This window comes from Salvelinus alpinus, chromosome 24 (assembly GCF_045679555.1).
Source record: "Salvelinus alpinus chromosome 24, SLU_Salpinus.1, whole genome shotgun sequence".
Classification (NCBI taxonomy): Eukaryota; Metazoa; Chordata; class Actinopteri; order Salmoniformes; family Salmonidae; genus Salvelinus; species Salvelinus alpinus.
In genome coordinates, this window is record NC_092109.1 from 22,513,531 (window position 1) to 22,529,648 (window position 16,118).

The 16,118-nt window shown below is 43.2% G+C and overlaps 1 protein-coding gene across 1 annotated transcript; it reads right to left on the bottom strand.

The window, feature by feature from the left end:
* Nucleotides 1-2,342: 2,342 nt before the first annotated feature.
* Nucleotides 2,343-16,027, bottom strand: LOC139552321 (protein FAM78A-like). Its single transcript, XM_071363948.1, has 2 exons — nt 14,037-16,027; nt 2,343-6,860 (listed from the first exon to the last, which is right to left on the bottom strand). The coding sequence occupies exons 1-2, from the start codon at nt 14,357-14,359 to the stop codon at nt 6,341-6,343; spliced, it is 843 nt and encodes a 280-aa protein (XP_071220049.1). The 5' UTR covers nt 14,360-16,027; the 3' UTR covers nt 2,343-6,340.
* Between the last annotated feature and the right edge of the window lie 91 nt (nt 16,028-16,118).

Here is a 16,118-nt window from a genome sequence, read left to right on the forward strand (position 1 = left end):
AGTAGTAAGAGGAGACAAAAATAACAGCAGACACATGATATGTGGTCCTTGTGTCCTTGCATAGACACCCACTTAGTCAGGGTGGCGCAACATTAAATTAAAATCCAAATGAAATGTTATTTGTCACATGCGAATACTGTGAAATGCTTACTTATAAGCCCTTGACCAACAATGCAGTTAAGAAAATATAAGCTTTCTTGGGCACAGGGACAATGGTGGTCTGCTTGAAACATGTAGGTATTACAGACTCGGGCAGGGAGAGGTTTAAAATGTAATTGAAGACACTTGCCAGTTGGTCCGCACATGCTTTGTGTACATGTCCTGGTAATCAGTCTGGCTCAAAATTGTGCGCCGTTACTCAAATAATTAAATTATGTAATTTGTTACACTATACCCCAGCCTTACTCATAGCACTGGAGTACAATATTTCAAATGTTGCAGATAAATGTCATGTATAGAGCTGATACAATTCCCTATTGTACAAACTGGAGGATCATTTCTGTTGTACGCAATACATTTCTATCTTAAGGCTCTGTCATGGTGGTAATGTCTTCAAGGAGGAGGACACTAATCCGGAAGCTTATAAGAAATCCCGCTACGCCCTCAGACGAACCATCAAACAAGCCAAGCGTCAATACAGGTCTAAGATTGAATCCTACTACACCGGCTCTGATGCTATTACGGTCTATAAAGGGAAACCCATACACAAGATGCCTAGTGATGCAAGCCTACCAGACGAGCTAAATGCCTTTTTATGCTCGCTTTGAGGCAAGCAACACTGAAGCATGCATGAGTGCACCAGCTGTTCCGAACGACTGTGACCGATGGCGTAACCGATGGCAGCCAGAACATTAAACAGGTCAACATTCACAAAGCCGCGGGCCCAGACGAGGTCCTGAGTTGGATGACCATTCAAAATGATTTTTTCCCCCAGTTGTCTTGAACACACTGAAGTCGGAAGTCGGAGAATTCCCAGTTCCCAGTTGTTTTGAACACGGCATCAGATGGTAACTTGGTGCTTCAGAGTTGCCAGCTCAGACCCCCCCCCCCCCCCCCCCCCCACTTTCCAGGGGTTTTATTTTATTTAGCGTATAAACTTCTCTTGTGTTTGCCCCCCCATTTAATGATAAATCCCCCATCATAGTAATATTTCCTGCATCATATCCCCCCACCATACCTTTGTCGCCCCCCCCCAAAACCCCCTAAAATGTTTTGGGTGATGATCTGTGAGGTGATAACATTTTATTTGCTTTGTGATTGGTCAGAAACTGAAAACAACTTGTCAAGTCATGTGCTCCGGTTCTTGTATACACTGTAACAAGTACATTGACAATTTGTAATATGCTGAAAAGTGGCTAAACTAAGTTCATATTTTTCAGGTAATGAGCGCAGCCATCTTTGACTTTGTTTATATGCGTCTACAACATTACAGTAGTCTCTTGTGCTCACCAGAGATGTGGTACATTGTAAACTAGTCAAGCTGTTAGGTCGCTAACTTATGTTTTTTTTTTTATCAGCGCAACCTGTTATTTAGACTGGTTTATGGAATTAGTTTGGCTGTGGATGTGTTCCGTGTGATGCTTGGATGATGAATTTCGCGTTTATCTTTTACAATAAAAGGTCAAATTGAGGAATAAAGTTTAAGATCTTTATTTTCCATCAGTACAAAAAAAAATATTTAGATGCTGTTTAGACATCAATGCTATTTAGACGCGTTTGTTGCGTCATACGTTCTGTTGCTACTGTTCCAATCACATATTTGAGATCGTTCGCTGCAGGGACCACTCAACAATGATCACAAATACATGATCGTATGCGTCAAAGGGTTAACAGGTATAACACTAGATTGGGGTGAATAGACAAATTAGTCAAATACATACAGTGGTAATTGCCCATTAAAGCTCTGGCATTCTGATCAAAGCCTGGAAATTCATCTTAGCAGGGCCAGAGCAGAGGGGAAGGACGAATGCCTCTGGTCTTCAATAGGGAGTTAAATTAATACTCTCAAACTCTAAACCAAGTCTGCCTTAGTGAAAAAATAACAAGAAAATTACTGTATTTACTGATGTTAATAGATGGTATATTACGTATTCCAAAGTTGACTAATGGATATTTGACTATTGATTATGGTTAAGAAATAGTTTATAAGCAGACTTTCAAATAAGTGTCACCAACTCTTTTCCTTCATAAAGTATGACATGGTATCAGAGTTGATCAAAGCTAGGGTGTTGTGGGTGTGTGTGAAGCATCTTGGCAAGGCGCTTCTGTAGATAGAATCACCATGTCACAGTGTGCATATTCTCCCATCACAACACTTTAGGAGACTGATGCCAGGGAACAAATAACATTTGCACATTTTTTTTATTCATGAAAAATACCACTCTTTTAATTTTCAGTATTTTTTTTATCATTGTGCATTTTCACAGTTTTAAATATTTGCCAGTACTGTTCCATTTTCAAGTATTGAGTATCAGTGTCAATGACAAAGCAAAACAAGAAAATACTGTATTTTTGTTTCAGTGCTGTGAAATATATTAGAGCATTTTTCAGAAGACAAACCAACAAACCCAAAGAAATTAGAAATACATAGCCTATTGTGTATAATCTGCTACAGTTAGCCATAGGGCTACTCGACTGAAAACCTAGTCAGAGGTGAAGGGAGCGAATGGTAAGATGGACAGACAAATGGAATATCCAATCAACTCTTGTTTACATGGGGTAAGCCAATAGCAAAGGATAGGAAACAATGGTGGGTGATCCTGAGAGTGAGCTTGGGCCTGTTATTGGTTGAACTAAAGCGAAATCTTTTCTGCTGGTCTATGAAGAGTTGCTGGACTGTTTACAGGACTCTTTTACATAAAGAGCCATAGAAAAGGTGGTAGCCCTCAACTAGGAGTTGTGGGTTTAGGAAAGGAAGGCTCTACCCAGTGGCACAACCCCAGAAGGAGAAACATGAAGTCCATGAATTCCACTCGTTCAATGATGGCATCGTAATCTTATAAGAACGTTTACGTAAATGTCAATTTTTAAAAACAGAACTCAGTTAGAGGCGTGTTTCCAGGAAGCACTTGTACATTATGAGATGGCCTCATCAGTAGCAACAACACGGTCAGAATCAGAGACACATTGAGGCAATCGTCTCCTCTGTGACCTCCCTCTCGTGTGTGTGTTTTGCTGGGGGCCACATGCTCTGCCAATAAGCGCTGTTCACACTCGGTCCCAGTGTGATGTTGTGACGATCCGATAGGATGCAAGGAGAGACCGCCCCCGGGGGCCTCTGTCCCTGCTGTCTTATGACAACTGTGTGTGTGCCCCACCCCTTCTAACACTGACCTTTGTCCTCTAGCCCTAAGAGCCCATCATATATCACTCCAGCCACCCTTGGCACAGCCCAACACAGTGCATCTGAAGGGGGCTCAGTATTTCACAGCAGATATAATAATGGCAGCACTTCCCCCCCACCAGTCCCCTCCTCCCTCCTCCCTCAGCCCAGATGATTGAGTCCAGAGCAGCGGCTATCTCACATAGCTGACACGGGGCAACGAGGGCCATCTGATTAGGCTATTATGCGGGTCCAAAATGTAATTATAACAAGGGAGAGCTGCAGTATACGTACTGTATCATAGCTATCATACTGAAGATCTCATTTGGCGAGGCTATCAGTCTATCTGGTTTCCTAACCCTGTCTCTTTTTTAATTATGTTCAGCTGCTACACACTTGGCTGCTCTGTCTTTTCTCATCAGGCAAAGATGTCAAATTAAGGTTGATATTTGGTTGAGACGTCAACAGATTTGAGTAATTTTAAATAAACCAAACCACGAGGTAGGCTAAAATTACAAAGGAAACAATGATGACTCAACACATTTTTGGCCAGTTGTTGGTGGCATTTGATGGTAATATTACTCTACCAAGAAAGCTTTGCCTCCAAAAAATATCAAACCAAAATGGCATAACATCTATACTAAAACAATACCATCAGTGACAAAAGTGGAGATGCTGTTTTCTCAACCACTTCAAAATGACAGCTTGACCCCAGTGTTACAAAACACAAACATCGGTCCCTGTTCCTTTTTTTTTTAGCTCGTTGTTGTCGTTGACGATGTTATAAGGAGATAAAAAAGCCTGATGCCAAATTCTGCCCCACAGTCGTCCCTCTACCACACCCCCTCCCTCCTCCATGAGAGAGATTTCAGCCCGGGGTAAAGCCGCCCTTCCCACAGATAAATGAATGACTAGACATTGTCCCGTTTATGGAGGTATTTAGCTAGCCGGGGCTCTGTGCGTTATCCCGGCGAGAGGAGGGAAAAAACACCGCATTTCTACAGCGGGCTACAACTGTCAGTGGCTACCCCTCAAGTGGGTCATCTATATGCCAGGCTGAGCCTCGCTTTTCTACTACTGCCTGCCCTTCCTCTACACAAGGAAGACAGAGGACAGGGTGAAGAGAGGAGGGATGGAGGAAATAGAGAGATGGATCGAGTGGAGCAGAGAGAGGAGAAAGTGGGGACAGGGTGAATGGGGACGAACATCAGAAGTGGAGAGAGAGAGGGTGAGGGGAGCGGGGGGGGACAAGGAGAGAGAATAGAGAGGGAGGGCAGTGGGCTACATCCAGTTAACCTCTGCAGAGCCACCCCACACACAGGGACCCTAAAGCCAAGATGATTTATCTCCAATAGCATTGCATGGAGGACTGCTGTCTTATTGCCCCGGGATTTGAAACACAGTCATTTCCCCTGGCTACTGCTTGCTGTGATTGCTTATTAATACCAATATTGATTAGGTGCTAGCATGCCCCTCTCTTCTGACAGCTGTAGAGAGGAGAGAAGAAAGGCAGAGGGATGGATGGATGGGGCGAGGGAGGTGTGTGTGACAAACACTTTACAGTGGCAGGGGCCCTGAGATGGAGGGAGTGGTGATAAATCAAATAAAAGATAACATGATGAAAGACAGTATTCTCTCTGTAAAGGGAGGTTGTTGACAACCCTGGCTGTCTATCTGAATATCAGCTGAATGTCACTCTCAATGGGTTTGAATGTTGTCAGAAAACCTTTTACACTGCCAAACATAACATGTGCGTTTGCATTGATGAGATGAGCAAACTGGCATTGTGAAAGGGTTTGTTTGAATGATTTGTCTGTATGTTCTGTGGGAGTAAAGAGTTCTAGCAGTATTAGGACCCAATTTGGTTCCCTGTAACCCCATAAATAATGCTAATTTCACCATTCTCCTATTTGTTTAAAATGCTATTTGTCCTGCTACAGTGGTAAATATTTCTACAAAAATTACAATTGCTGAATGTCATTACACTTTTTGGTGTTTTGTAACAGATGCCTCTTTCCATATATCAAATGTGTGCACATGTTTGGGATGCTGGAATTATTTTGGTGTGGACGAACATGTGCAGGTAGCCTACTTTTTGAAGAGATTTGTTTGACAATCAGATGAAACCATCGTGACTGGTTGTGTACATACCACATTAAAAGGTAATATATTTAAACTGTTAAATGACATGTGCTTACTATTAGGCCCATAAAAACATGTCACGGTATAATTTGCACTCTGTTGCCACTATTCCGTTCCTAAACCCACACACAACAGCACCAACAATCTGGATGGAAGAAGAGACAAGACATGTGAAGGAATATTGCATTGCACATGATTAAAGGCTAAAAGTTAAAAGCGATGTAAACTTAAGGCAGCATGGATTGAATGTCTCGCATGTTTAAAAAAGTACTAAAACTACATGTCTCCCCGATGTGGTTCGTATTCACTATCCCTCATGTAGAGCACAGAATAGTGCTTATTCACAAAAAGTGAACTCTCTCCAAGACCATAAATAAAAACACAACTTTGTGCATGTACCATGTACATAAACACGAACATAAATACTATGTTATTTTTTCAACCCACACACACTCCCCAACCCTCCCAAATTACAATCCCCAAAATGCAACAAAAAATGCAAAGTTTCTGTGGGTATTTTTTTGCAATGACTTCATCTAGCACAGTGAAACCCGACCCAGATTGAAGGTAGAATGGTTGCAGTTTGTTCATTCCTGTTTTTAAAGTCCGCTCCAGCTCCCACTTATAGGCAACGGGTGTCCTCTTTCTCCAAGCTGCTCTTGTCCTTGTTTCACTTTCTCTCCCTCTCTCGCTCAATTCTTACAAAAAGCGAGAGAAGAGATAGGAAACGTAGAGGCAAATAGAGGCAAGGAGCTTGAGGGAAGGTTAAAAGGAGAAGAAAGGAAAAGGAAATTAGATAAAAAGAGAAGAAAGGAAAAGTGAGGTGTAGGTAGAGGAGTGGGAGAAGAGAAAGAGCGTTTAACCTCCAGAGGTCAGTCAGTATTTGGGCGGGATGACCACGACGGCTTCCCCGGTCTTTGGCCGCCACATGAGCACCTGAGCGTCGTTGGCATTGGGCTTGACCATGGCGTTGGGGGGGATGGGTTCGTTCTTGCCCAGGATGTGGGGCTGCTCCTGGGCCACGGGCTCACGCAGCGTGGCCCTCTGGCCCAGAGGCTTGTCCGGGTCCACCTCCATGTGGAGCTGCATCCTCCAGCGGATGGTCTGCAGCACCAGGGTCTCGGCCTGGTTGATGGCCACCAGCCAGGTGGTGAAGCTCTGGTCGCGGCGGATGCTGCTGAGCTGCGGCATGTTGCTGTCGCTCACAGGAACTCCCCACGTAACGCTGGGGTAGAAGTTGTCGTTCATGCTGACCGTAAACTTGGTGTCCTTCTTGGTAGGGCCCACAATGGTGCACGTTTCCGTGGTGTTGCCATACCAAGGATAGTTGACGCCATCTGAGTCGCTGATGGCCTGGATCTTGCCATCCCGCAGGTCAGGGAGTTCCCAGCTCGACCTGGAAGTGGAAAAGCAGGTAGTTAGATTTAACCCAGAAGGTTAAAAAACAGAGTGAGGTTTAAAGTTCACGACAAAATCAAAGATAGTGCCAATCACTCACATTCATATGGGATTGAAATATCCTTGTGTGTATATATAGCTAAATCTACACAACAGATGGTGTGAACTGTCAACGGAACTCGATTTTAGAGCACTTTTTTGATGTGAATTTTGGAAAAACTATTCCTTTAAACCTGGAAGTGGAAACAAGAAGGGGAGACTTGTTTTACACGTGGCAATCTCTCTGCATTTGGTTACTGCTTTCCTGACAAAACTTCTTTGAGAGATGTGTCAATCGTAATAGGCTCTTACCCACTGTTAAATAATGGCTGGAGGATAAAAGTGGAGGAGACTATCTCCCTGAGAGGCTCAAACAGCCTGGCTGAGTGGGTTTGTTATTGAGAAGCAGGGCAGCACAATCACAGCACATCCCAGGTTCCCATTGTTAACAGCCTCCCCGCCTGTCTAACCCACTCCTGTGTAGTAAGTCACTGTAGATGCATGTCAATGATCTCAAATGGCTTCCTTTTCTCATTTCTCACTGACCAATGATCTGTCAACACAGGATAGGTGAAAGCAATATGTCCTAAGCCTATCGGGATTGCTTTGCCTCGTCCACCCTTAATTCAGATCTGAGTGAATTAAGTGAAGGTGAATTTTGTAGTATTGAGACGTAGCGGGTGACATTGTGGGACAGAGGCACCTCATAAACAATCCTGTCCGCCCCCTCGGCAGGAAGAAAATTACCTTTCTCCCAGAAGTGGAGGATCAGCAGAACTGCTGTAGATAATAGTGTGATTAGTCAAATGACAGGTCTGCATGGACATTGGTTCAGTTTCTGTATAAGCACTTTGTGACAACTGCTGATGTAAAAAGGGCTTTATAAATCAATTTTGTGATCTTTAGGCAAGCCCGTGTGTGTGTGTGTGTGTGTGTGTGTGTGTGTGTGTGTGTGTGTGTGTGTGTGTGTGTGTGTGTGTGTGTGTGTGTGTGTGTGTGTGTGTGTGTGTGTGTGTGTGTGTGTGTGTGTGTGTGTGTGTGTGTGTGTGTGCGTGTCTGTTATCCATGTCCATTCTTGTCGCTACAAATCACTATCCTCTCTATCGATCTGGCTCTAAAACAACTTGAGCAATCTTTACATCTATAAATATATCTCTGACAGGAGCCAAATTGTAACATCAATTTCACTGTGAAGGGCCAACAACTACAGACAATGGCCAACAAAGCACTCCCCGTATTTTTATCTGGATAACACATGGTTTCATGAGAACAGAACATGCCCCAGAGCAAGAACATTTGGCCTTTTCTTTCTCCCTCTATTGGAGGCCTAACGATACTACAGGATCTACCTACTCTTTATAGATGGTATTTTATTATAGTACTATACTATTTTCAGTACTGTATTCAAAACCATGGGAGGTGCTCTATTGAAATAGATACTAGGAAGAACCCAACAGACGTGTATTTGTGCCATCTGAGGTGATAGCTGCTCTGAGAGAGAGAAGGATCTGTTAATACCAGATTCATCTCTCTCTCGCTCTCTCTCGCTCAATACCCTCTCTATTCTCTGTTCATATTATGTTTCGTTTGCAGAGCCGAGGGACGTCTCTCTAATCTTCACACAGCATAATTTTTTTTGTTTTTGTTTTATTTAGTTTTTTCCATTCAGTGGCTCTTTAGGCCCAGTGTGAGAGATTAACACACAGACACACACACAAACACACACACAAACAAACAAACACACAAACACACATCTCAGAGCAGCTATCACCTCATATGGCACAAATACTGCACACATCCTCTATTCTGGGCAGATCAATGGCGAAAGTAAATGTGCCTCTCCTATTTCATCTAAGCGACACATTTCTGCTGGTTTGGGGTTCAAAAGAAGAATGCCCCGGTAGTCTGATTTGTAAGAGGGCACAACAAAACCTATTCCCCCTCAGGAGACTGAAAATATTTGGCATGGGTGCTCAGATCCTCAAAAGGTTCTACAGCTGCACAATAAAGAGCATCCTGGCTGGTTGCATCACTGCCTGGTATGGTAACTGCTCGGCCTCCAACCGTAAGGCACTACAGAGGGTAGTGCGAACAGCCCAGTACATCACTGGGGCCAAGCTTCCTGCCATCCAGGACCTCTACACCAGGCGGTGTCAGAGGAAGGCCCTGAAAATTATCAAAGACTCCAGCCACCCTAGTCCTAGACTGTTCTCTCTGCTACCACATGGCAAGCGGTACCGGAGCACCAAGTCTAGGTCCAAGAGGCTTCTAAACACCTTATACCCCCAGCCATAAGACTTAAGACATAACATCTAATCAAATGGCTACACAGACTATTTGCAATGCCCCCCCCCCCCCCCTTTACACCACTGCTACTCTCAGCTGTCATCTATGCATAGTCACTTTAATAACTCTACCTACATAACCACCTAAAATTTGTTCACCATCTACAGTTGAAGTCGGAAGTTTACATACACCTTAGCCAAATACATTTAAACTCAGTTTTTCACAATTCCGGACAACACCACTTTATTTTAAAGAATGTGAAATGTCAGAATAATAGTAGAGAGAATGATTTATTTCAGCTTTTATTTCTTCATCACATTCCCAGTGGGTCAGAAGTTTACATACACTCAATTAGTATTTGGTAGCATTGCCTTTAAATTGTTTAACTTGGGTCAAACGTTTCAGGTAGCCTTCCACAATAAGTTGGGTAAATTTTGGCCCATTCCTCCTGACAGAGCTGGTGTAACTGAGTCAGGTTTGTCGGCCTCCTTGCTTGCACATGCTTTTTCAGTTCTGCCAACAAATGTTCTATAGGATTGAGGTCAGGGCTTTGTTATGGCCACTCCAATACCAAGACTTTGTTGTCCTTAAGCCATTTTGCCACAACTTTGGAAGTATGCTTGGGGTCATTGTCCATTTGGAAGACCCTTTTGCGACCAAGCTTTAACTTTCTGACTGATGTCTTAAAATGTTGCTTCCATATATCCACCAAATCTTCCTACCTCATGATGCCATCTATTTTGTGAAGTCCCTCCTGCAGCAAAGCACCCCACAACATGATGCTGCCACCCCCGTGCTTCACGGTTGGGATGATGTTCTTCGGCTTGCAAGCATCCCCCTTTTTCCTCCAAACATAACGATCCCTCCTGCAGCAAAGCACCCCACAACATGATGCTGCCACCCCCGTGCTTCACGGTTGGGATGATGTTCTTCGGCTTGCAAGCCTCCCCCTTTTTCCTCCAAACATAACGATGGTCATTATGGCCAAACAGTTCTATTTTTGTTTCATCAGACCAGAGGACATTTCTCCAAAAAGTATGATCTTTGTCCCCATGTGCAGTTGCAAACCGTAGTCTGGCTTTTTTATTGCGGTTTTGGAGCAGTGGCTTCTTCCTTGCTGAGCGGCCTTTCAGGTTATGTCGATATAGGACTCGTTTTACTGTGGATATAGATACTTTTGTACCTGTTTCCTCCAACATCTTCACAAGGTCCTTTTTTCGCACCACAGTACATTCATCTCGAGGAGACAGAACGCGTCTCCTTCCTGAGCGCTATGATGGCTGTGTGGTCCCATGGTGTTTGTACTTGAGTACTATTGTTTGTACAGATGAACGTGGTACCTTCAGGCAAATTACTTGTGTCATGCACAAAGTAGATGTCCTAACCGACTTGCCAAAACTATAGTTTGTTAACCAGAAATGTGTGAAGTGGTTGAAAAACGAGTTTTAATGACTCCAACCTAAGTGTATGTAAACTTCCGACTTCAACTGTACATACTACCTCAACTAACCGGTGCCCCTGCACATTGACTCTGTATCAGTACCCCCCTGTATATAGTCTCGCTATTGTTATTTTACTGCTGCTCTTTAATTACTTGTTACTTTTATCTTTTATTCTTATCCATATTTTTTTTTAACTGCATTGTTGGTTAGGGGCTCGTAAGTAAGTATTTCACTGTAAGGTCTACACCTGTTGTATTCAGCGCATGTGACTAATAACATTTGATTTTATTTTGATTTGACATAGCCAGACTAGGGCAAGGGGAGGATGTCATGTTGGGGATTGTAGTATTGGGACAGTGTGTGTAATCTTTGACATGCAGACCCGAAACATCCCATGCTGCAACGGTTGAAGATGAACCCTCTGCATTCTGGATATACAGTGCCTTCAGAAAGAATTCACTCCCGATGGTGCAGTGGTCTAAGGCACTGCAACTCCGTGCCAGAGGCGTCACTGCAGTCCCTGATTCGAATCCAGGCTGCATCACATCCGGAAGTGATTGGGAGTCCCATAGGGCGGCACACAATTGACCCAGCGTCGTCCGGATTTGGCCGGGTTAGGCCGTCATTGTAAATAAGAATTTGTTCTTAACTGGCTTGCCTGGTTAAATAAATAAAATAAAAAATCACACACCTTGACTTTTTCCACATTCTTTTGTGTTACAGCCTAAATATAAAATGGATTAAACGGAGATGTTGTGTGTAACTGGCCTACACACAATACCCCATAATGTCATAGTGGAATTATGTTTTTAGAAATGTTTACAAATTAATACAAAATTAACATCTGAAATGTATTGAGTCATTAAGTATTCAACTCCTTTGTTATGGCAAGCCTAAATAAGTTCAGCAGTAAAAATTTGCATAACAAGTCACATAAGAAGTTGCATGGACTAATAGTGTTTAGCATGATTTTTGAATGACTACCTCATCTCTATTACCCACTCATACAATTGTCTGTAAGGTCCCTCAGTAGAGCAGTGAATTTCAAATATTGATTCAACAGCTGTAATAGCTGCCAAAGGTATGTACTGACTCAGGGGTGTGAATACTTATTTAAATGAGATATTTCTGTATTTAATTTTCCAAACATTTGCAAAAATGTCCAAAAACATATTTTCACTTTGTCATTATGGGGTATTGTGTGTAGATGGGTGAGGAATAAAAATAATAATCAATTTTGAATTCAGCCTGTAACACAACAAAATGTGAAATAAGTCAATAGGTATGAATACTTTCTGAAGGCACTGTACGTCAACTTATGGGCCCCTGCCACAGGATGTGGGACGAACTGAATTTGTGTAAGTCACAGACATCTGTCAATAGACAGGGGGAAGTCAATTTGAGCTAACTGCCTGAGCTCACTTTAACTAATTTCGTAATATTTGGAAAATAATGTGATTTCTCATACCATACAGTTTCTGTTGACTCCAGTAGCCTACCTAATAATGAAACCCAGCTTGAATGGATCAATTTAACAGAGTGTTTATGAAAGCCTTGGCTTTAGAGAAAATTGTGGACTCAGTCCTTGCCCACCACCGCCCTATAGAATCCAACAGTGCTAAAGCGTACTGCATCTTCAAGGACACCTTCACCTCTCTATGCACCAGAGACAGTGAATTGATACACTATATATGCAAACGGACGATTTTGGGTTTGGCGGATGCCAGGAGAATGCTACCTGCCCGAATGCATAGTGCCAACAGTAAAGTTTGATGGAGGAGGAATAATGGTCTGGGGCTGTTGATTCGGACTAGGCCCCTTAGTTCCAGTGAAGGGAAATCTTAACGCTACAGAATACAATGACATTCTAGACGATTCTTTCCAACTTTGTGGCAACAGTTTGTGGAAGGCTATTTCCTGTTTCAGCATGATAATGCCCCTGTGCACAAAGCGAGGTCCATACAGAAATGGTTTGCTGAGATCGGTGTGGAAGAACTTGACTGGCCTGCACAGAGCCCTGACCTCAACCTCATCAAACACATTTGGGATGAATTGGGACACTGACTGCGAGCCAGGCCTAATTGCCCAATGTAACAGTATAACTTTAGTACGTCCCCTCGCCCCGACCTCGGGCGCGAACCAGGGACCCTCTGCACACATCAACAACGGTCACCCACTAAGCGTCGTTACCCATCGCTCCACAAAAGCCGCGGCCTTTGCAGAGCAAGGGCAACACTACATCTAGGTTTCAGAGCAAGTGACGTAACTGATTGAAACGCTACTAGCGCGTACCCGCTAACTAGCTAGCCATTTCACATCCGTCACACTCACCCCCCTTTCAACCTCCTCCTTTTTCCCGCAGCAACCAGTGATCCGGGTCAACAGCATCAATGTAACAGTTTAACTGTAGTACCCGACCCCTCGCCCCGACACGGGCGCGAACCAGAGACCTTCTGCACACATCAACAACGGTCACCCACGAAGCGTCGTTACCCATCGCTCCACAAAAGCCGCGGCCTTTGCAGAGCAAGGGGCAACACTACATCTAGGTTTCAGAGCAAGTGACGTAACTGATTGAAACGCTACTAGCGCGTACCCGCTAACTAGCTAGCCATTTCACATCCGTTACACCAACATCAGTGCTCGACTTCACAAATGCTCTTGTGGCTAAATGGAAGCATGCAATGTTCCAACATCAACTCAATATTAAAAAGTTGTACTTAATGTTTTGTACACTCGTGTATGCATTACATATCTATCCAAAAGGGTAAAGTTAACTATTACTATTTGAGGCTTTCAATGATATAGGGGCATAAGGTTTATCCCCATGGACATGGGATATAAAAGTGGATTTTTGTAAAAAGTCTTGATGGTTTGGTTTTTTCAATCTAATAATTGATTTGATTTCGCAAAAGGATGTTTTTTTCAATCTAATAATTGATTTGATTTCGCAAAAGGATGGATTTGCAATATGAATAAAAATGTGTCTTGGCTTTTCTGCCTTTCCTAATTTCCACTATATTTTCTCGAACTTTTCTCGGGAAGTCATCATGACGCAAGTGTGTTCCAGCATCGAGGTACAGTAGACCGTTGACGTTCTGAAGTTAGCCCTCCAATCTCCAAAAATATCTTGGAGGTGTCAAAGCCCCAGCGCCATTGAGAGGTGAATATGAAAAATGAAGTAGATTACGGATGGCAGGTATGGTCTGGAATTTTAATTCAGGGTTATTTATATTTGGTCTTAGTCTACTCAAATGTGATTGCATCTGCACCTGATCAGACTGTAGCCCTAAGTAACCTAGTCCATCACCTGCACCGTTGGTGAGCTTGAAGTAGGCCTACACCTACATCTCACATGGTTGTTTACGTTGCCTTGTAATGTGGGTTGAGTTTAGGTTGATACTCACATCCCTTTGGTTCCATATTTGTTGTAGAACTCCATGTGGTTGCATGCTTGAATCCAGCCAACAGTCCACGTCTCTTTACCGGCCACCGGCGGCACTAATACTCGAGCAGAGGCTCGGAAGTGCGGTGTTCGATAGCGCAGAACCACGTTGGATGACTCGTCGATGCTGGTTGGATTGGAGTCGATGGAGGAGTTCACCTCGAGAACGATGATACTTTCACGGAAACACTTTGGCTTACACCTGATACTCTGGATACAGCCCATTGCATTAAATAGCAACACAATCCACAAACAACGTCCTGAGATCTGGAGGAGAAGACGCATGGAAACAGCAACTAATTCACAATTGCATCCATATTTTCAATAGTTAAAAAATACAAAAAAACAAAAAAGGGTGGCACTGGCAAATGGCCACTCCACTGTTCTCCGTTGAGAATGACTAGACTATCACTTTGCTGACATGTTCATAAAAGCCATGCATTTTGCAACCAGTTCTGTATTCCAACACTATGAGGGAAAATGTAGTGTTTTACTCAATAATGGTACAGTTGTGAATACATTCACAGCAGTATGCTTTCTGCTTTTCGTTAGCGATCCGCTCACATCACCAAAAAAGGGCCGATGCAACTTTCTTTTCCGCGTCTTGAAGCTTCCTCCATCAATAGAAGTGCCTATTCAGATGTCTGTGCTGTGTGATCTGTTTCACCCCCACAAGAAGCTTGAGGTCGCCCGCGATCACTGGCAACTTGCGACCATCGGAGATGTACACCAGAAAAGATTCACATTTAGGCCTACTTTGTGATCTAATAAAGCAGACGAAATTGCTAATTGTGACGCATAATTTACAAAAACTGCTAACGTAACATTTCGACGTCATATTGGCGGAGCTCAGCGCCTCTCATCTGTGAGCCTATTCATTTCCACTTTCATTATCCTCCTGAGTGTGCGTAAAATCAACTTTCCCTCGGATACGCATTCTGTTTTCCATAAGCCACCAGTTCGGTCACTGGTGAAAGGTTTTTATTCAAAAAAAATGTGTTTTTGTGTGGATAAGAGGGCTGCAGCCAGCAACGGCTTGCATTGAGCAACGTCTTAATTATGTAACAATAAACGATTAACACTTAATGCCACAGTAATAAGCCCCCTTTCACTGACCCCAGTGTTACGACAATTATAACAATGTCACATCAAAAATACATTATGACTAAATGAGGTGCACATCTCATGAGGTGCATGTACATAAATAACCCATCTAGAATAAGTTGCTGACGGTCTTCACTGCAACAGACACACAGCCCGCGTGCAATCCTACAATAACTCTATGCACAGGGATTATATGAGGGATAAGAATAATTATTGCTGTCCGTACCCGAAGTCGACGAACATTTTAGACATGGTATGCAAAAGGCAATAGGGCAAGTGAAACGGTTAGCTTAAAATTAAACAATTGGACGTAGGTATCATTGCAAAAGGCCTGTTGTAGCATAAACCCAATATATTCTATTAAAAAAATAGAGGTTCACCACACTTTTGGACAATGCAAGGCAAGACCGTCTTTTTGACTTGTCCCAAGACAGTTTATTGGACTGCCCTATATGCGTGCGCACGTGGTTCGAGTGGTAATTCCGTTATCTTCCCAGTTGGTTCCTTTCTCTTTTATTGTTACGATCAATTGCAAGGTCCAGTAGTGGTAACATTTCAATGTACAGTTATTTCATCGTCGGTTATTATAATGAACAGCGCGCAACATTCAAAGGCAACCAGGTCAACTTTCCCCTCTCCGTTTGGATCTCTATCTTCTTGTAGATCAACTAATAAAAAACTATTTTAATTCTAATCATGGAATGTCCGATAACCCAACCAGTCTCCCTCCTCGATCCCTGTCCTTTGGGTATAATTTAGTCCCAATTCCAGAACAGACTGTCATTTCTCTGCGCTTGTCCCATCGCGGCCACAGCAGGTTCACCCTCCCGCATTGGTCTATTTCAGCGGCTTAAGCTGCAGCTCCTTTAAGTAGCCTACCTTTGAGACGACACTTCCCCTCACCATTGCAAGCATTCTGGGAAATGTAGTGATGGGCTTT

Coding starts and splice junctions, on each gene's coding strand:
- LOC139552321 (XM_071363948.1), bottom strand. CDS start 14,359: ATGCGTCTTCTCCTCCAGATCTCAGGACGTTGTTTGTGGATTGTGTTG. Junction 6,861..14,036: donor AAATATGGAACCAAAGGGAT/GTGAGTATCAAC, acceptor TTCCACTTCCAG/GTCGAGCTGGGAACTCCCTG.